This window comes from Thunnus thynnus, chromosome 9, assembly GCF_963924715.1.
Source record: "Thunnus thynnus chromosome 9, fThuThy2.1, whole genome shotgun sequence".
Classification (NCBI taxonomy): Eukaryota; Metazoa; Chordata; class Actinopteri; order Scombriformes; family Scombridae; genus Thunnus; species Thunnus thynnus.
The window spans coordinates 20,919,806-20,940,786 of NC_089525.1; the positions used below are offsets into that span (position 1 = coordinate 20,919,806).

The 20,981-nt window shown below is 38.8% G+C and overlaps 2 protein-coding genes across 3 annotated transcripts; one reads left to right on the forward strand and one right to left on the reverse strand.

The window, feature by feature from the left end:
- Positions 1-2,870: 2,870 nt before the first annotated feature.
- Positions 2,871-7,129, forward strand: gpr101 (G protein-coupled receptor 101). The gene is made up of 2 exons (XM_067599621.1): positions 2,871-3,195; positions 3,335-7,129. Exon 2 carries the CDS (start codon positions 3,733-3,735, stop codon positions 5,080-5,082), a length of 1,350 nt encoding a protein of 449 aa, XP_067455722.1. The 5' UTR covers positions 2,871-3,195; positions 3,335-3,732; the 3' UTR covers positions 5,083-7,129.
- A 685-nt stretch (positions 7,130-7,814) lies between these two features.
- Positions 7,815-20,033, reverse strand: tm9sf5 (transmembrane 9 superfamily protein member 5). Of its 2 annotated transcripts, XM_067599622.1 has the most exons (18): positions 19,722-20,033; positions 19,048-19,115; positions 18,845-18,938; positions 18,598-18,725; positions 18,292-18,421; positions 14,853-14,980; positions 14,572-14,686; positions 14,370-14,449; positions 14,157-14,262; positions 13,663-13,713; positions 13,153-13,285; positions 12,418-12,537; positions 12,246-12,303; positions 11,903-12,062; positions 11,624-11,775; positions 11,384-11,495; positions 10,874-11,045; positions 7,815-8,895 (listed from the first exon to the last, which is right to left on the reverse strand). In XM_067599622.1, exons 1-18 carry the CDS (start codon positions 19,857-19,859, stop codon positions 8,828-8,830), a joined length of 2,013 nt encoding a protein of 670 aa, XP_067455723.1. In that variant the 5' UTR covers positions 19,860-20,033; the 3' UTR covers positions 7,815-8,827. The 2 variants fall into 2 exon arrangements, with proteins under 2 accessions (XP_067455723.1, XP_067455724.1); XM_067599623.1 differs by lacking the exon at positions 13,663-13,713 and having other exon boundaries at positions 19,722-20,032.
- Positions 20,034-20,981: the final 948 nt, after the last annotated feature.

Consider the following 20,981-nt stretch of genomic DNA (forward strand, 5'->3'; position numbering starts at 1 on the left):
AAAATCAAAAAAACATCTTTATCTAATGAAGAAAGGAATTACTGCATCAGCAGCTACAGTCAGAGCTCAGCTTTCCACCAGGCTAAAGGCTAAATGAGTTATACAAAGTATGACTGATGATCATTGTCACTACGAGATTGTTCTAATAACCTTTGTAGCAATGACTGTGGTAAAGAGCAATTTTATAATTTTTTTTCCATTGCCCAATCTATGAAACAGCCAGAGAGAGACAATTTAAGAAATTCACAGTACTTGATTTCAAAAAACTGTATTTCTTGGAAAGAAATCCAATTTATGTCAGTGCTTAAACCAACATTAGATCTATAACTGCATTGTTTATACGCAATATTTTATCTTCATAAAATGAATAATAATTAAAAGCAATGAAAAAGATTCATATGTAATTATGTGTACTACTTTAGCAAATTGTACATTTACAGTCATGTCACTAAAGCACCCATGGACTGAATTTGAAAAGAAAGAGAAGGTTACGCATAGGTTGTGAGCTTGCAGAGCTGGTCCTTCCTGCCCATTGTGTGCTTCATTATGTTGGCCCATAGGTGTCAGTGAGTGACAGCAAGTGAGAAAAAAAAAACTGTGCTGCCAGTCTGATAATTCCATGAGGCAGCAGGCCTGTGGGTCTCCCTTTGAACCACAGTCCATTCAACAGAAGAACATGGAAATATCTCCCCACCCTTTTGTGGTCACCAGCATTTCATTTGCAATCTAAATCTAAAACACATGAGTCACATCAAAGGGCTTTTTGATAGCTCGGATAGAGCAAAGACTTGAAATAAAACGGCTAATTACGAGTGTTGATTAGGAGGCCATGTAAGCTACAGACTAATTGGATTGCACAATGCAGTACTGCTTTACTTTTCTGTGCATTTTAATTAAATCTTTTTGCTATAAAAACTGAGATATTCAACCCATTTCTGTGTTTCCAGCAATAAACATTATAGCGTATATGAATATGTATATGATAGACACATAAACAAGAGATGTAAAGTCTGAGGTTGTGATTTGTTTGTTTTTTACATCTAATGTAAAAGTCTTTTTTTTTTTTTTTTTTTTTTTTAAATTCCCCATGTATATACATTTTATCTCAGTATAAGTTCCTCTTTACCCATTCAGTGACTATGGTTAGAGCATATCAAAGTCAGGTTTACAGCTTTATCCTGTCGGAGGTTAAAGACCCCTCCCTGCATGTTTCAAGACATATAAAATACTCTGCATTGAATAATAATTTGTGTCTGATGTGTTTTTTCCACAAAAGTGAAAAATCTAATTGCTTGTATGCACACATGTTAATATGAGATCTTAGGTTAGCACAGAAAATTTTTCTTCCTTCAGCAAATGGATATGAAAAGAACCTTCTAATGTCAAATACATCACTCTGCACAGTGAAGGTCAAACATCCAAGTGAAGTATCAATTAGAAAAGCACACTTTTTAGTGCCTGTAAGGGCTTGCAATAATGAAACATCAAAGAGTTGTAATTATGTGATCTGAAAACAGTTTTCTTTATTTTCTCATTAGTAAATGAAGATTTTAAAGTGAAGACTAATTGCTTGCTTGCCAAGTGCTTCTTAAAAGGGTTTGAAATCTACGAATGAATATGACCTGAAACCAAATCTGTGTATTGATGTAATACATGTATTACAGGTCAGAACAGCAGCCAAATGACTATAACAGTAAATGTAGAGTTAAGATGTGCAGAATGATAAAGTACAGTACTGTGGGATTATTACTGTAACAGTATAGGGCAGGTAAACCAGTGCAATAAAGTACAAAATTAAAAAAAGGTATCCTGTCCTCTTCTGTATGATTCCCAGGGAGGACAGGAGTTTATCTGGAAGGGTGCAGAGAGACAGATAAAACAAGCATGAAAAATCTATCCTCTGATGAAGATCATGTGATACGACTGAAAGGACCACATCAGCTACTAAATGGACCATGGGGTAAGTTTGTTTTGTCCACTGTTGTTTCTAAAGTCAGTAATAGAAAGGCAACATGGGCATGGAGTCCTTAAAGTGCTCAAAAAAAAAGAAAAGAGAAACTGAACATACAATTCCATGAGCTAAACTCAACCTTATGATATACTCAAAAGAGATTGCTGTCAACAACTATGTTACTGCTGCTCACCCGAGACTTGAAAATGAGGAGCAGATGTCATTAATGGCGTGTCCCAGGACTTTTTGAAATAGGCGATTGCTCAAAACAATATAGTTTGTAATATGGGATCTTGATATATTGCCTCTGGAGTACAGTAAGGTTTTGAGCTTCAAAGACTGTTTCACCAACCGGGATGTTAAAGCACTGGTACTCTCCTTACTCACATGACATTATAATCTCAAACATATTGCGTAGTATTCTGCAGAGATGCCTGCAATGGAGGTTGGCTTGAGTCCTAATTTGTTCTCTGCCCTGAGAGCCACCCATTTATTCGAGGACCACATAAACAGCCATCTGATTGAATCACTTGTTGTTACTAAGGAGACTGGCTGAGATAGGCTATGAGTAAATGGAAAATCAAGCCTTTTATTGGGAGAAAATAAAGGACACAATTAATGATATTTATTATTAACTGTTTTCTGCAATGATATAAGCAGGAATATGGTTGCTGAAAGGAGCAAACATTTGGCTACATAAATGTAATGGACTGTGGTTTTTTTTCCCCTTTTTTCCACAATATTCATAAAAGAAAATGACAGATTGACACAATAAAGACATGGGGATAACGTCTGTATCTTATGATTCTACCTTGTAAAAAAAAGTGTCAGACAGGATCGTGAAAAGCACTTGCACATTCACAACAAAAGAGGATAACGGTATGGGAGGGGGTCGGTGACAACCTCCTGCGGGGGGAGATTTCAGCGCAGGTGTCCTTGGTTTTTTCTGACACCTCGGAGACAAGACCCGACCGTAAGTAGCCTAAGACTGTTGAGGGGAATCAGAGCTGATAAAATAATAAATGTCTGATCTGCCATGAAATCCGAAAAAGAGCAGCAAAGGAGAGATACGCTCGTCTGGATGAGAGACCCCCGCTGGGCGAAGACACGCAGCGTATGTTAGCTGAGCCGTGAAAGCTCGCTGCCATTGACTGGAGCTGATGGGAGCAAAACGATGAAAAACCGAGCGCAGGAGAGAGAGAGAGCATCCTCAGGCTAGACATCGCATCACTGGTCATTTTAAGGTATAATACATCATTTACAGATTAGCAGTCCGCAATATTTGCCACTGTCTGGACGTTCACAGTCGATGCTGACGGCTTGCACGGTGGCATTTATGGTCGCCAGACAAATTCTTTTTTTTTTTTTTTTTTCATTCTGCAGATGTGGGCTGCAAGAAGAATAAGGCCTGTTCGGTGGGTGAAACGTTCAGGGATTAATCACAGATCACGATGATCATCAGCGAATCAGTGTTGATAATCTCCAGCTTTGCAGGTTCCTCGTGGATGAGTCTGCTGGACTGTTTTCACATGTTATGGATGATATGCATGTTTGCATTTAAAAATAATGTTAGATGCATGTTGAATTTTGCACATGAGATTCACTGAATAAGGAGCACCCATATCTTATTGTTCTGTCATCCTGAAAAGCAACAACATCTGAGCTTGTTTTCTCTCCTGTCATAGCTACCGTTGATCAAGATGAGATTAAACTGACTTCATGTCAACACTGCTGGATGTGAGGTCACACATGCACTCACTGGCACTGGTTTCGGACGAACAATGCCGAGCTCTCAGGTGCAAGGTATGGGCAGAAATTTCAGTGATGTTCCCTGGGAGTCTGGCCTCACTGGCTCCAGTCAGGACTCAGTCTGGTCCTCCACTGCTAACAGCGTGGTAAAGATCGTGCTCATATCTCTGATCGTGTGTGTGTCCTTGTTTGGAAATGTGGTAGTTCTCCTGGTGTTCCAGAGAAAGCCTCAGCTTCTTCATGTGGCCAACCGCTTTGTTCTCAACCTCCTCTTGGCAGATCTACTCCAGACCATATTAGTCATGCCCTTTGCCATCGCAGCCACTGTGCCAGGTGTGTGGCCTCTAGATGCCCGACTATGCCAGGCTTTGGTGGTGCTCATGCACCTTTTTGCATTTGCTGGTGTCAATACCATTATAGTCGTTTCTGTGGACCGCTACCTGGCCATCATCCACCCTCTGTCCTATCCCACCCGCATGACCCCTCACCTGGGCACCAACCTAATCATCTGCACCTGGGTGCTCAGCTTCCTTCAGAGCACACCTCCCCTCTATGGCTGGGGGGCCATTGACTTTGACCACCATCACAAGGTGTGCTCAGTGGTATGGTCCTCTAGCCTGTCCTACTCTGCGGTGGTGTCCACCTTTTCTTTCTGGCTGCCAGTGTTTGTCATGCTCGTATGTTATTGGATGGTGTTCAGAGCAGCTCGGAGGCAGAATGCACTTGTGCACCCCATACAGACACAAGCCTACTCCCAGCCCTGCCCACAGGACTTCCAGGCACCTGGCAGCCCACAGCGACAGCCCCAGCTCCAGCTCCAGCAGGCAAGTTCACCCGATGGCCCCTACTCGGCCAGGGGGTACCCTGTTCGAGTTAGGCATCGACGTTTCCACTACCACTGCAAGGCAGCACGTGTAGTTTTTGTGATCATGGCCTCATATATCCTCAGCATGGGGCCTTACAGCATACTAAATACTATATCTATGAGCGCCAGAGCAGCTGTACCCCCCTGGTTGTCCTCTCTTGCCCTTGTGCTCTTCTTTCTGCAGTGTTGTCTACACCCCTACATTTACGGATATATGCACCGTAGTGTGAGAAAGGAATTCCTTGCTCTGCTTTGTGGTCTGTTCTGCAAACAGAACCGTCCCAGCCAGAGCTCCGCTGTGGAGAGCTGCTTCACCACTACTGAGGGACGCTCCGGTGCTCATCCTCACCTGCCCAGCCTGGCTGCTCGAGTCTTCCCCCTGCGGACGTGGGAAGAGTGCACCACATCCTCCTCTCCCACTTTTGAGAGGAAGTCAAGGGACAGCCGTAAAGAGACCACATCGACCAGCGTCAGCTCTGAGAGGGAGCTCACAGTCCACAGCAAGCAAAGCACATAAACTGAAACTGCCTTGAGGATTCACTGGATAGTTTAATGGTATTTGCTCTTACTTCAAGAGCTTCTCATACAGTATGCCTTTTTGACAACAGGGTTATTCATTCTGATGTTGCTGGCATTAGGAATAGCTGTATTACCTACTTGATCATCTACATAATGATCTTTTTCTATTTTGTCATAAGCTTGATTAAATGATTAACTTGACATTGAATATATCTCTTTGAAAAATGACATGGTCCATCCATTGTTGCATTATGAATGTAAAGTAGAACTGACTGTGTGAAAGAAATCCTAAACAATGAATATTACTTTGATTTCACTTTATCAAATTTTGTATGTAAATGGGTTTTATATGTAAATGCAGTTTTAAGAGTTACCACATGGGCCAGATAAGTCCGAATGTGTGCAGCTGTTGTATTTTGTCTCTACAAACCATCTGTACTGTTTTAGATGTATGCAATTATTGTACTAGCCACTGTTACATAAAATGGGCATTTAAATCAATCTCAATTTTAAAAAGAAAAACTGAAGTAAAACCAGAAACTACATTTAATTTGTATTTTACATATTTGCCTGCAGGTCTATCATAAATGCCACTTATTTTCAGTGTAGGATTGCTGTGTTAAGATAGAATTTGTTATGCTGGATTAAAGATATTGGTGTTCTGACTACTTTGCTCTAATTATGGGCCATAGATGTCTCTGATAAGGTATTGATCTGCAGTATCTGCACAATACCTTGATCTCCTTTAAACTTTCTGTGTGTTGTATTCTGTGTGATCCTGTCTGAGTGTACAGGATCTACTGTCATTGTGTTAGTGCGAGCAAGCTTTGCCTGCAACTAATGAACTCAGGGTATGTTTGTGGAAGAATTTGTAGTGCCCATTTTTGGACAAAATCTTGTTGAGCAAGTGAAAATTACCATGTCTATGTGTCACTGTCATAGTAACTATTCTTAGTCTCAAAGCGCCTTTTAAATAAATGGATAGTATAGTGATATTGTGCCTGTCTGTACAGAATACACAAAGGGTTGGTGACATCCCTTTCCTTGATGGGATGGTCACACATTGAAGTTTGTCTTAGCCTCTTTGTTTCCTTTAACTCAAGCTTAACAGAGGTGGAATTTGTTGCCTCTTATTTCAGTGTGCTACTGTATATTTGGATTCAGTATTTGCTGCCTTTGTAAATTCAGTCTTTCTTTGAGAAAGTACAGTATTTCTGTTGAAAAATACTGTCCATAGAGAGCAGGTTGTGATAAAAAAAAAAATGAAAAAGAAAAGATAACTCTAGCGGACTAGCACCAGTTATTCAATGTTGGCTTCATGCCGCAAGATCTTATGTAACAAATTTCTTATATTCCACTGAACACATGTAGGTTTGTAAAGATACCTCCTGATACAGTATTTTCAATGGAAACTTTGTCTGCTTGAAGCCAAGTAGAGGGTGGGTGTTTATGCAAGTATCATGTGCTTGCCATGACTCATCTTAGAGAAAGGCAATCAACCGAGTTGATGGGGTGAATGAAGTGTTGCCAAAGGATATCATAGGTGCGTCACATCATTGTGAGCATTATCTAAGTGTGTGAAGTCCCTATTTGTCAAGTTTTTATAACCTTTTAGGAGATAGAAGAAAATGTTTGGGAGAATGAGCCAGAGTGCTCCTGGTTTATTATTATAATTATTATTATTATTATTATTGTTGACTGTGATATAAGTTTTCTGAGAAACCACTCACAACTGATCGCACCTGACCAAACTGGTGTGGACTTGAGCCTTGGTTTATTCAGCTGGTCACTTGTGAGAAATCCATGCTACAGTATTATAATTGACAATCAAACTTGTATAATAAGTTTGTCGGTGTTGCTCTGTAAAGGACAAAGGGGTACGGTTCAGTATGTAATACAATTTATCATCAAATGAGAGAAAACTATGTTTTCAAGTGCTTTAAAACTACATATTTTTGTGATTTCTATTGTGCTTTTGTATTATTTCTGGTTTCATTATCCAACATCAAAAATGTATGTTGTTTAATAAAAGTTAATTATATTTATTGTGTGTAAAAGTGTCAAATTTTCTGTTAAATTTAACGAGTTTTTCATACCAAACAAATGCTCGGGACTAAGTCGACTACAGGAAAGCATGTGAGTGTCAGAGTTCTTCCTTGTCCCCATCAACCAATAACTTCATAAATGACATCTAAATCAGCTGGACTGTTTTAGTTTTTGAATTTTCAGCTAAAAAAGTCATGCTCGGCAGAAATGAAATAATAATCAAACAAAAGCCTGATTTTCTTGAAGGTTTTGCAGTTATAAAGTTCTACATTTTCATAGCCAGGACAAAAAAGAAGAGCTTCTCTGGGGAGAAATTCATGAGCACTAAACTGAAAATGTTTAAAAAGTATTCCTGCTTGTCATCCCTGCCCTCATCAAACTGTAATCGCCGTTAAAATACAAACATTTGGGTTGTGATTGTTATATACAATATGCAGGTGTGAATACTTCTGACTGAGGAGGGAGAATAAGACGTGTGCCCTGCATTTATCTGCATTAGGTCAACAACACTGTTTCCTTACATACTCATCCTGCTTTATGTTATGGTTTCAGCCATGAAAACCTATAGGTATGAACAGAAAACTGAATCTTATTGTATTATGTTGAGACAAAAGTAAGGAACAATATGGTTAAAAGTATTGTTTCAGTATGCGTTCCAGTGGCTCCAAGAAAAAACATGTGGCCTTCATTTTGGAATTAATTGCATTTATTTGTAAAAATGTTATCACCTCGGGTGATGACGCCACACTGCTTTGAAGCAAAAGACAGCAGTGTTTTATGTAGTTACAATTCAGCAAACCGCTTATTAACATCTAAAAGGGTGCATCTCAACGGTGCATATGTACTTCATCAGTAAATTCATGGACTGCGTTATGATTAACTAGGTGAGAATCTCCTGTGGCCGAAAAAAATCAGGCATGTCACTGAGAGATCATCCTTAATGTGCAACATACTGTAGCTGTAGCATATTCATCTATGATACAGATGTGCTTTTTAACCAAGGATACCCTTTGATTTAATTCAAACTTAAATGTAGCCATTAAATACAAGAGAAGGGACATGTATCAGAGCAATGTCAGTGTTTTATATCATTTATGAACTACAATACAGGCTGATATTTGAGGATTTATAGCCCCATCTTTACCTAAAAAAGAAAGAAAAAAAAAACTCCTACAGAAGGTTTCATAATGGTGACAATCTTTAAGTAGCATTCTCTCGCTCGCTCACTCTCTATACAATATATGTACACACACATTTTTTTTCATCATTACAATACAGGTAATGAAAAACAAAACCTTTTGCCATAAGGGAATAGAAAAGCAAAATAGACAACATTTTACTTTCTTTAGAAAATTAAAATAAAAACATTTCAGATTTTCTTGTTAAACCCACCAAAACAAATGGTTCACGATGACAACTAGATCACAGGAACCCACGATGATGTTCAAGGTCCCACTCAAAAATATTACTGGTCAACAGTGAACACAAAATTATACATATATTTAAAAAAAAAAAAAAAAAAAGAAAAATATAGCAACATAGGTTTAAAGCACAAACGAGGACGGGCTCTGCTCTTCAGGTCTTTTCTATGATAAGTGATGGTTTCAGTTCAGGACCGTTCAAATCACTTTCTCACACAACCAGCACTGAGGAGGTCAGTACTGTGACAGCAAGGAGTCAGTCTTTCCCTCAGTCCTCTAGTCCACCTTGACCACACTGTAGATCTTATTTACAAACCAGAAGCAGGCAAAGAAGCCAATTGTACCTGAGAAGAAAAGACAGGTTAAAGGAATGACTTGACAAACACCTAGGTGGGACTAGCTGCGTTTAAAATCTGTTTCTTAATTCGTGCAGCTCAGTTCAAAATGGAGCAACGAGACATTTTAAAACTAAAAAGTCCACAAAGTCCTGAAAGTAATGTATTTCAGGAGCACAGACACACACACAAAAAAAAACTGTCAAGTGCCAATTGGTGCAGTCAGCTTGCTGTTGCTGCACAACCAAACTTTATCCACTAAGCTTGACTTTTGACAGTGTTGCGGCTGCAATCTCCACAAGACCGCACAAACACCAGCAGCAGCGCTTCATTTTGTCAAGGAGAAAGTATATTTTCCCCGAGACCCCCTAATGTTGAGAAGCCAGATTGGTCAAAATCCTGGATCAATTCATCTGGGTATAAAAGTCCTATCTGACTGCTCAATGGGGGCCAAGCAGCCCAATCCCGAATTAAGTTGAGATCAAAGTTGGGGATGAGGTGAATAAGTAAGACAAGAATATAAAGACTTTAAAAATGGGAAATGAGAGAGATTAGGATTATTTAGTTCAAAACTGGAAGCAAGGAGGGAATCTGATAATCTTTTCCTTGAATCCTTGGATTATTTCTTGGTGATAATCTTTTGACATCTCGTCCCCTTGCTACTTACAGCTCTGTCTTAAGATAGTGTCAAAAAGTGCTGCAGTGACAAGCAAGGCTACAGGCTAACTTTTATCTGGCCTAATGACAGTGTAACAGCAGAAAGTATGTCATCAACTGACATCATGGTGAGCCCCATATTTCTGGGCGGCATAAAGACTAGGCGTGTATTTGCTTGTTATCTAGTTCTGTACTTTATCCTCTTTCTGCATATATCCCTAGTCTCATCTGAGTGGGTGTGCAATAGAGCAGGTCAGGGCCAGGGAGTGCTGTTACCATGTCAACATGTGTCAATCTTTGTCTCTCTTAACCTATAGAAAAAAACAACAAGGATCTTATGTTCAGCCCTGTAATGACGCGTGTGGTAGACCTGTACACCCTTAGTCACACGGCTAGATTTTAAGTGCAAGCACAGAGAAATCGCCTTAATAGCAATGGTCAGGAATGCAGGAGTGCATATGGGCTTATTATCATCCATGGCAACGAGTGAATGTGGTGTCTGTGTCTTTTGATCGACAGAACAAAAGAACAAAAAAAGGAACTCCCTGATAAAACTAGGCTGTGGCTTGTCAGACAGCAAACCACAGACAGTAAAATTGACCCAAATAAGTCTGCAAAACTAGATCTGACCAAGAGGGACTTTGAACGTTCTAGTCTCATTTCCCATAGTCTCTCTGATTTCCATTAAACTTCAAACAGACTAAAACATGACAGTTCAAATGGGACCCTTGCAAATAAATGCTCTTTAACTTCATTTGACACAGTGCTTCGTTACTGCCAGTATAGCAAATGGCCAAGGCTTGGCTTTAACTATATGACAAGCAAACAAATCTTGCGCAATTTCTAAGAACTACTTCCTGGTGTTTCATTTCACAAGATGTATGAACAGGACGGAGATCCTGAATCTACAGACAACTGAATTCATGTTAGGTGTCATGTCACAAATACTGAGCAAACAATGACTATGACTACAAACTACACACCCCTCTGATGTACAATAACCTATTGAAGCCTTTTCACTGGTCATAAAAAATGTGATTGGATATAATATATTTAACAACCACATGTACAGTGTGCAGTGGTTAATTTTGATTTTCACCTTATATGTTCCTGGCACCGACCAACACCTGTCTGAAAATACTGGCTGTGCATGGGGAGTTCTGTCCTTGGATATAATATATATTAATGATCATTTGTAATTTTCATGATCTCACCAATAAAAATAAGCACTTACGATATGATGTCAGTGCATTATCAAAATATGCCAAGACAAGTGAGAAATCCCTGTGGATGCTAAAGAGCTCACATGTCACATAACAAAAGGCCTCACCTGTGAAGAGGAAGAAGATGAGGACCATGATCATAGTGTATCCAAAGTAGAGGAAGGTGCTGGCTGCTCCAATTATTTGCAGCTTTGAGAAGAAGTAATGCACAGCATAGATAAACAGATAGACTGCTGTGAAGCCGCTGGTCAGGAAGGAACGCCACCACCAGTGATAGTCCTGGACACATTACAAATGAAATGTTAGGATCCAGTAATGAGGATATATGAACTGAATTCTGAACCAGATGGGAAAATACAGAAATAAATAAGCTTAATTGATGTTGATACAGTTTTAACCAACACAAAAATAATAACAGCTTCACATGTAGTCTCTACAGTCCTGTGACTGCACAATATTTAGGACATTAACCATAGCTCTTTGTTTAGACAAGTACATTGGTATTATAAAAATATAGTATGTGTTATTAACAGTGGATTCATTTTTAAGTGAAAGTAATTCATTGTTATGAAAAAAAGTTTGATACATGAGACAAAATTCTCAGAACATTCAGGTACCTCGGCACATAGGTGGAAGTAGCAGAGCAGAATGGTGGCCTCAGAGCAGGTGATGAGTAGAATAATGAAAACCAGGAATAGGAACCCAAACATGTAGTACATCTGATGAGACCTAAGACACAAGCACTCCATGTTAGACATGTGGCTTAGATCACAACTCCTCCTTGCTGTAAAGGCCACAGGTTATTCAAAACTAAACCAGCTAGCCAATCAAGAAAGACAGCATTCCTTTCTTCTTACCAAATGCTGTTCAGGATGAAGAAAAGCTGGATGAAGATGCAGCCAAAGGGCAGGATTCCACCCATTACTATACCAGGGATAGGCTTGGTAAAGAATGACTGCTCAGGAATCTGACGAGGGATCTGGTTTGTTCGCACTGGTTGCTCAATTGCCTATATAGGAGCAGAAAAAGCGATTAAATGATTACAAATTCACATGCGCGCATGCACACACAAACACATCTGCAATCAATTCATTTCAAGTAAGACAAATTCTTAAACTAGTGGAGGCTGCACTTACAGGTTTCTTGAATCCAAAGTAGGCACCAATGAAGGTGAGGGGCACAGAGATTCCAAACCACAGGGCCAAAATGGCCACTAGGGTACCAAAGGGGATTGCTGCTGACGAACCCTCCACCCAAAGGATCAGGTTCATCAGGAAGAAGTCTGCAAACACAATCCTAGGGAAGAGTGGTGGATAAAGGACAATGACAGAGAAAGATAAAACAAATGAGAGCGTTAACAGCAGTTTGACAGGCAAAAGAAAGGGCATTAACATGTCATTCTAGTACTCCAGGGTAGAAATGAAGTTTGAAAATGACACAGATCAAACAAACTTAAGCAAACATGGTCAGTGAACGTACCCTGGGCACAGGAGTGCTGTCAGCAGGACGTTTGACTTCCACTTTTCACCTCCAAAAGCTGAAAACACAAACACAGATGGATGAAAATATCATGATAAGAAAGATGACACTGTCTGTGTCGACTCTTAAGACTATAATGAACTTTCCTATAAAGTTGTCACAGGACTCTTACTTTTGTAAAGGCGAGCAGACACGTAGCCAGCAGGGGTGCCCAGGAGAACCCAGAGGACCACAGCACACGTCATGAGAGCTCCTCTGTTGGCCGGTGACAAGAAGCCCAGACAGGCCAGGACTACGGTAGAAAAACAGTCATCATCAGTGCACTCATTCAGACATGCCAGCGCTACTGCTCGTGGAGTGCTGAAATATCAACACAGAGGCTGCTTTTAATGCGACTCCATTCAGCTGGGGTAGCACTGCTGTCAAATAACTTCAGACCGCCAAACCTAAAATTCAAAAATCTAAACTGGCTTGAAAATGTAAATGCCTTTAAATGTGTCTTCTTGATTAATAATGTAGTTTGCTATAATTTGGAGGCTCCAACAGATGAACCCTCAACCTTGTTGTTAACTTTGTGGAAATACTTTGACATAAACTGTTCTACTGCCTTGCCAGCTATAGGGATGTACATTACCATAATGAAAAAAAACTGCTATAGGAATTAAACAAGGTATGTTGGGGAAGATAACCAGCTAAGCTAAGCTTTATCTTGGAACTTTCAAATAATTTGTTTTATGTTAATTCATTTAATTATTTTAATCTTTTCATAATCACTATTTTGGTTAACAGCAACATGGCAGCCACTCAGTGTAACACTGACAGCAGTTTGTAAGAATGAAACTCTAATTCACTATGTGTAACTAATAGTGATATCACATATTAGAGCATGAAGCAAAACAATCCTTACAGAGTGTGATGAAGGTCATGATGAAGATCTGGGTGCCCTGTCCGAGGAACACGGACAGCAACATGCCTTTCCTGGGGGGACGGAACACATCTCCGTGCACTTGCTTCCACCCCGACTCCTCCTGAGCGTCCTCCTGTGGAGGGAGCCAGACAGCAAATACAGTAGCAGTCACAATCAAGGAAGTAGGTCACGTTTGCAAATGATAAAAGTAAAAGGTTAACCAACCACCACGCAGTAAATACTACCTCGAAGTCTGACACCTACTAGCAAAGCAAAATAAAGTGAAGAATGAAAACACTTTTACCAAGAGTTGTAAAATTTGGTGTGAAAAACTCTACAGTCAATTCATAAGTATAAGCCGTTTTTTTTTTTAAACTGGCAAATTAAAAAAATATCCACACCACATTTTACATTCTTCTCTAATGTGCCTGTTTCCTGCAATCACACACCCAAACCCCTGATTGAATTACCATAATAGGTTTTGCTTAAAATGGCTTTCAATAAGCTTACATAGGGTAGAGAGGATTTTTCCTTGGTCGATGGAAGCTTTATCAAGTCTGCCTGTGAAATGTAACAAAACATTTATAACTCTGGGTACTTTACACCCAGTGTGCTGGGTGACATTTCACATTGCAGATTTAATGCATCAATATAATCCAAATAATATATGGTTATCTAGATAAAAATAAGGCTGCTTTCAAAGTTCCCTGGGAAGCTGTTGGTTTTTACTGTTTTATTGCTGGAAATATGACACCTTTACCTAACGACAGAGAAATGGCACCGGCTACTTTGAATAGCTCATTTGGATTGTGACAACATGGTGCTCTCCAGTACACAAATGACACAACTAAGTAGATTGAAACTGTGCCCATAAGAGTGTTATCTATTTCTGGTATATTCCTGCACTGCATCTTCAGGAAATCTTCACTAGTGTGCATGTGTATGCAGTGAATTGTATATATACATCTGGATGAGCTCCGATTGAGCTAAAAAAACGCCTTTACCTGGTCCACCTGGTTGTATCTGGCAATGTCCTTGTGCAGAGTTCTCAGCATGATCATGGCAACCATGCCAGACAGGAACAGAACAATGACCAAGGAGTTCATGATGCTAGAAAAACACAAAAAAAAACCAAACCCTCAGATCAACTAACAAGCATCAAGAGCCAGAGTGTTTCATTATTTTTATGCCTCACAATGTGAAAAATGTCCTCATACCTAAACCACTGGATGTTGGTGTGAGGCATGGAGACCAGGATGTAGTCCCATCTGGACGCCCACTTGATAGCATTGTTTTCCTGTTAAAGGAAGCAAAATTATTGCAAAAAAAAAATCACAATTAGTATATTATATCTCACAGTAACATAGAAATGATTTTATATTAGTTAAATACAATTTTTCATATAGTTTGGAGGCCTACCTCAAATGTGACCGAGTAGCTGTAAACTACAGACACATCACTATCAAACTCCCCAGGGACCTCCATTGGGTTACCTCCTTCACAATTTGGGCTTTTCTCGTCCGCATGTTTGATACTGTTATGCACAAAACACACAAAATCCTTCAGGTCAATTATTCATAATTATGGTGATAGTTTGAATGGGGAGTTGTCATTCTACTGAAACATGTTGAGGGAGATTAGGCCTAAGTCAAAATCATAACTATCATCATCATAACTATCTACTACCAACCGACATTTACCTCTTCGGCTCCAGAGTGGCTGCGACCAGCCGAGCTCCTCTCCATCCTTCTGATGCACCACTATGGTAAGTGATCTTGATGTCTACATGGTTGAAGACGTAAAATGTATTCTTCTTGTTGAACTCAGACTGAAAAAAGAAACCGTATTCAATACCAGGTACAAAAAGATTTGTAAACACACATCTGTATGTTGTTGAGCATTGTCTATACTGTAATTATTGAATGCAAAAAAACAGCTTCACCTTTATCCTACTTATGTTAATTGTACTGTTGTGTATTTGTATGGCCTGGGCCCATCAATTCTGATAGCCATATTTTTAACGATCAAATACTGTTTGAGTTTACTTTATATTTACTCAAATGACAGTAAATTAGCTACTAACTGTAAATTATACTATGTATTAAAAAAACCGAACAAGAATCCTATAAATTCTATAAATATTCACTAAAATAAGCAAAAAATATTACCATTATCAAACTAAAAATTCTCAACTTCCAATTTTATGACTTTTAAGACCTTTTTAATACCTATAAAAAGAAAAAAATAATACCATTTCCACTGAAAAAAAGTTAAACTATAATACAGTATACAATGTTGTTGCATTTCATAAGTTAATTAGGAATGCACTGCTGCCGACTTGAACATACTTGGCTAATACAGAAACTGATTGTTGACGGTATAGGCCTATATATTTAAAAAAGAAAACAGGCCTATATCTGCCAATACCGATAGTTGGTTGTTTATGTCTATGTTATTTGATTTCTTTTTCATCTGCCTAAATATCTGAAGAAACACAATTTCAATGAGGCTACACAACCTCCAAGTGATGTAGCTACCACTAGAGCTGCATTTAGGCTTTATGGTTTACACCGTTTACACCTCCACAATCAAACTTTTGACTCAAACAACGAATAGGGGTGATAGTGAATTTGAAATTATTTCCAAAAGATGTTCAGCTAATTTGAAAAGATGATGACAATGTAGGCCTTGCCCCACACAACTATACAAGCCTAACTATAGCCCGAGGTAATACAAATGTTCTCACCAGAGGTCGTTATGGTTGGTATGATGAATATAACATAAGAGATGGCTTCTGCTCAATATGAACATATCTGCTGAAACAGTGGAAGGGTGCAAACAGTCACATCCCTCTTTACATAGGCCTACTTGTATTTTTCCCCCTTGAAATCTTCACAGAATATTTTATAGTTACATAATAGCGCATAGAATCACAATTGTTTATGGTTAGAACAGCTGTTTTGTCAATCACATTTCTATCAAACCATGAAGTAGAGATGCTACGATTATAGACTGTGATGGTATGATTATAGTCTGGGAGGAAAAAATCACAGTTTCATGATTATTATGCATTAATTTACTTCACAAAACTACAGCTGGGTAAAATCACATGAGCATTTGTTCAACCCACTGTTGAAGTTCAACCCACTGTTGCAGGATTCTGCAACAGTGGGTTGAACTTCAACAGTACCAGAGGTAGTCTTAAGTTAAAAGTAAATAAGAAAAATGAAAATAAATAATCCATGCCAAGATTAACTTTTATTGGACATTGCAGTAATGACTTTAGTTGATTTCTAATATTTAAAATATAGTATTTTTTACTATTATTATTATTAATATAAGATTAAAATGTACTTTATTGATCCCCGATGGAAAACTATTACTAAGTTAGGTAATAAACTGAAGTGTTTTTATTATGAACTGTCATCCATGCTTATTTTTAATTCATTTTTAATAATTTATTTTACTAATGAATCTACTTTAAATGTGGCCTGAGAAATTCCTATTATTCTATTATTGTTCTTTTTTTTTTTGCAGTTTTAGTAAAAACAAAAGAAATACATTTTTATGCAGGTGTTATTAATCACTGAATGCAATTAATTAGATCCCATGGTACAATGCTGGAAGTCTACAAGATCCTAATGTTAAGTTAGTCTTTTACACCGAGCATATTTACCTACCATACCAGTGTTTGCTCAGCACAGATAGGAGAATGCAACAGGATGTGAATGGTCACACTGAAGCCCACTGCTTCTCTTCTGCTGATTGTGAGTGACACGTTTATATTTACTTCCCTACCAACTCAATGTCTCATTAAAGTAATGTTTGCTAACTTAGTTATTACTTAGTGTATCACCTTCACTTAGAGCATGCATAGCTGGATGGTGATCTCAAAGTTGCATTAAGTTCGAGGTGTTGAATCCTTTAGCAGTGACTTCTCTTTGGTAAGTTTTAACATTGGGGATCTGTCCTATTGATCAACCCTTTGGCCATTCTTTATGTATCCAAAATACTCCCACACTGACAATTTAAGGTCTTTTAGTGAATACAACGCTACAGTGTTGGGTCCCTCAGCCACTGCCAGGACACTTCTCATCTGCTTTAGTTAATGTAGGCCCCCTCAAACACAAATAAAGGAGTTGCTCTCGAGACAGCTTGTCTAACTTTGCGTACCTGAACTTGTTGCAGCACAGCATTTCAAGCTGGTAAACCAGGTTTGTTTTGGCTCCGCCCGCAGTCTGTTGGTTGCGCCTATGGACTTTTTTTTTTTTTTTACACAACTGTCGTTATAATTTTCTTCACAGTACAACTGTTGTTCTGGAAAAATAATGAACCATAATGTCCCTTTTTTTGAGAGTGAGAACAGAAACACTCGGTGTAGCTGAGCTTTTACGGTTACAGAACTGTGACTTTTAAAGAGCGGTTAATAGTGAAATTAGTTCATCACTGCATCCCTACCATGGAGTGCTATACCTCGATTTGTTCAGAAGAATGAGGCCTTTCCAGTCAAATTAATCTTACAAGTAAGTGGAAATATCTAAGAGCATGACAGCTGAAATAAAAAATGCCTGAGTTTTGCTGAATTGGGAGATTTCCTGGGTAAACAAACTTCAACTCCTGCTCCAATGAGCTTGCATCTAGGTGTTATTTTTACATGTCCAGACACGCCTGCCTTGCCTTCAGGTCTTAAGAGGAATAATGAATATATGCATAATGATCATATAATGATAATGGTTGTATAGGTGCGGTCTGATATTCTTTGACATGTAAGCTCTAATAGCTCTGTGAGAGGGCTAGACTTTGTCTTTTTTGTGCTACACTCCTGTTTGGACTCTCTTGCTTCCTCTAGTTGGATAACTGATGACACATTCACAGGTATTTGTTACACATAATTATATAGGTTTGTCCCTGGTATTATTGGAAATGTTAATATCTATCCTCATTGTTTTTATACTGATCAAAATTTAATGCCACCCCTCCTATAAATTAAGACCAAAAATTATTAACACGATTTAAGACTCTTTAAGGATCCACAGGGACCCTGAGTGGATATAAAACTTCTAAACTTCACAAGAAGCTGACCAATTAGGTCAAACTTAACATGTGAATTAGAGAACAAATTTGAAGACCAAAACTCACATTGATAACACAAGCATCTTTAGATCTGCCATCTGAGGTAACGAGGCAGCCAATGGGAAAGCCCGGATTGCAGTACTTCTGACCATCTTCCACATCATAGCACCATGTGACCGGCATGTTGTCAATGATCCTGAAAAAATAATTTGTTAACCTCAAAAAGTTTCTTGATAAATAATATCTGAGAAGACACCTGCTTGCTAACAAGTCTTCCCTGCTACTTCCATCTATCTTTCACTCAACGGCTCCAGGCTAAAAATAACTCACTAATGAATAATTACAGTACAGAGCAGTATATTTGTTACTAACCAGTGGTGCTGGTAGTTCAGCTGCATTCCCATCTTAAGAAAATCCAGTTTGGTGGCATCCTCCTTGTTGCCTTTCTTGTAGGTTTTTGTGCATACTGCCTGACATTTCACATCTTGTTTGAAGTTGAACTATAAAAGGCAGATGAGAAGCGTGTTGCATTAATAGAGCACATTCAACATAGAGGGCTGAAATGGAATCTAAAATATGCAACAGAACAATCACCATGCATACTTAGATTTACAAGTACCTTGTACGGTGAAGACTCAATTCGTTCACCAAACAGCACCTGTCCAAGGTTCTCAGAAGGCCTCTTTTCCTTTGCATCTTTGCAAAAGTCGAACCTTTAACAAATTCACATTGTCACACACAATGAAAGGATGATTTAGAGCTGGACAACATATATCCAGACATTAAACAACTGACTTCAGACATAAACTAATTGTTACTTACACGTCATACTCATAAGGCAGGACTGACTCCACAGAATCCAAGCGATTGACGAACAGCTGGATCACTGTCTGTAAAGACGCAAAAATAATTTGTCTGTCATTCTATATCTGCCTAAATTAAAACAAATCGGACTTTCAAGCCCAAATTGTGGGCTACAACCAGCCAGAAGTTGTGCAGTTAACAGGTTGTGCATGTTTCGTGTCGACTGATGTAATATAAATAGGAAGTAAATGACTCAGTTGTAACCGAAGATTTGATGATCTGTCTCTCAAAGGTGAAGGAGTGGATCCAAACTTACCTGGACCACGTAGCCGAGCGGCGGCCAGTCAAGCTTACTACAGTGATGGCTATTAGCGTCATCTGTCATCTTTCATTATTTGAATCAGTGTTAATTTGCTAACAATATCGTGCTAGGCTGGTGAAAAAACCCGACAACTCAGTAAGAATGAATATATATTTATATATATGCCCCCTGTCAACGAGGGCATTTACATTTAGCAAGCACTAGAATATGATGCTAGTCCTCCGGCTGCAGGCAATGGAGGAGCCGGGGCCTAAAGAGAGTACTGGCTAGCTAGCAAGAGTGAGTATAACAAAATAACATGCCAATTACATTTTGGGCAGAACATTTACAACACTACAGAGGAACTGTGAGTTTTATTAACTAACCATACCTGGCAATCTTCACCACCTTTGTTATCTTCACAGAAACTCACTGGGGCTAAACCCGGAAGATAAAACGACGAGCACGGACAGAAATGTGAGACCAGCAAGTAGACCAGCACAAAACCAAAGTGTATCCGCCTCTTCATTTTATCGCGGACACGGTTAATCGCAGATTTTGTCTTCTTATGTCAAAGGAGAGTGCTCCTTCTTGTGAGGGAAACGGTTTCTTGACGTTAGCTGTGCACGGTTAGCTAGCTCTTTCAACTCGAGACGCAGTGCCTGACCTGTCTGTCGCAACTAGCTCTGCCAAGCTATGCGGAAACGGATACATATTCACCGGAAGTCAAGTGTTTTGACTTTCAATAGAAAATATGTAGTGTTAAGTATATAAAATAAATACATTTATAGCTGGTGTAGATATACACACAGTCATTGTATATTTTGTATGATACTCGTGCATACATTAGTATAACAAAAACGGTTACAAACTATTGCATTTTCAAACTGAGCAACACTTACAGTTGCAGTGATTTTATTTTGAAAAGAAAAAAATCGGATGTCATATTCTGTTCTGACCGACTTGACGCCGTCGAAGTAACACTGACGTTGCCTATAGGCTACCTCATTACACCATGGATCCTTGTTTTCTTTATATACATATATACATATAAAATAGTTGAGTTTTGCACCGCACATTAGTAAGACACACGTTTTGTAATAAAAAGAATAGCTCGTCAAAAGGTGGCAGTGCACGAAATGAGAGATAAAAGTATGCGAAGAGAAACTATTTTTAGATAAAAGAGATTATTGTAAGAGGCGGCTGGACAAACCAGAAAAACAAGATGCAGCAAACAGCTGTTGTCATGAAAGTTGGTAGAATTGCATATTTTCGTCCACTACGTCTTGTCCTAAATTCATGTTGGGATATAGTTTACTGTGTTTATTAAAGACTGTACAATAACATAAGCAGGAAGATGTCATAAGAACATACAGGACTAAATACAACAGGCTGAACAAGGAAGAATCAGATAAATGCAAAGAAACTGTTGAAGGAGTGCCTAGTTTAGTCTGTATGGGAGTGGAGTATTGAAAGGTTGCTGTAGATGGCGGATAAACAGAGGTAGGTTTTTTCTTTATTGACATTAAAAAAACCCAATTTTATTCAAAATTATTCTACAGTATAATATACGTCATAAAGTTTTTTTGATTCTGGGTTAGTGGCTGTCAGTGTACTTACAGACAACGCAACAACTTCAGAAATATACATA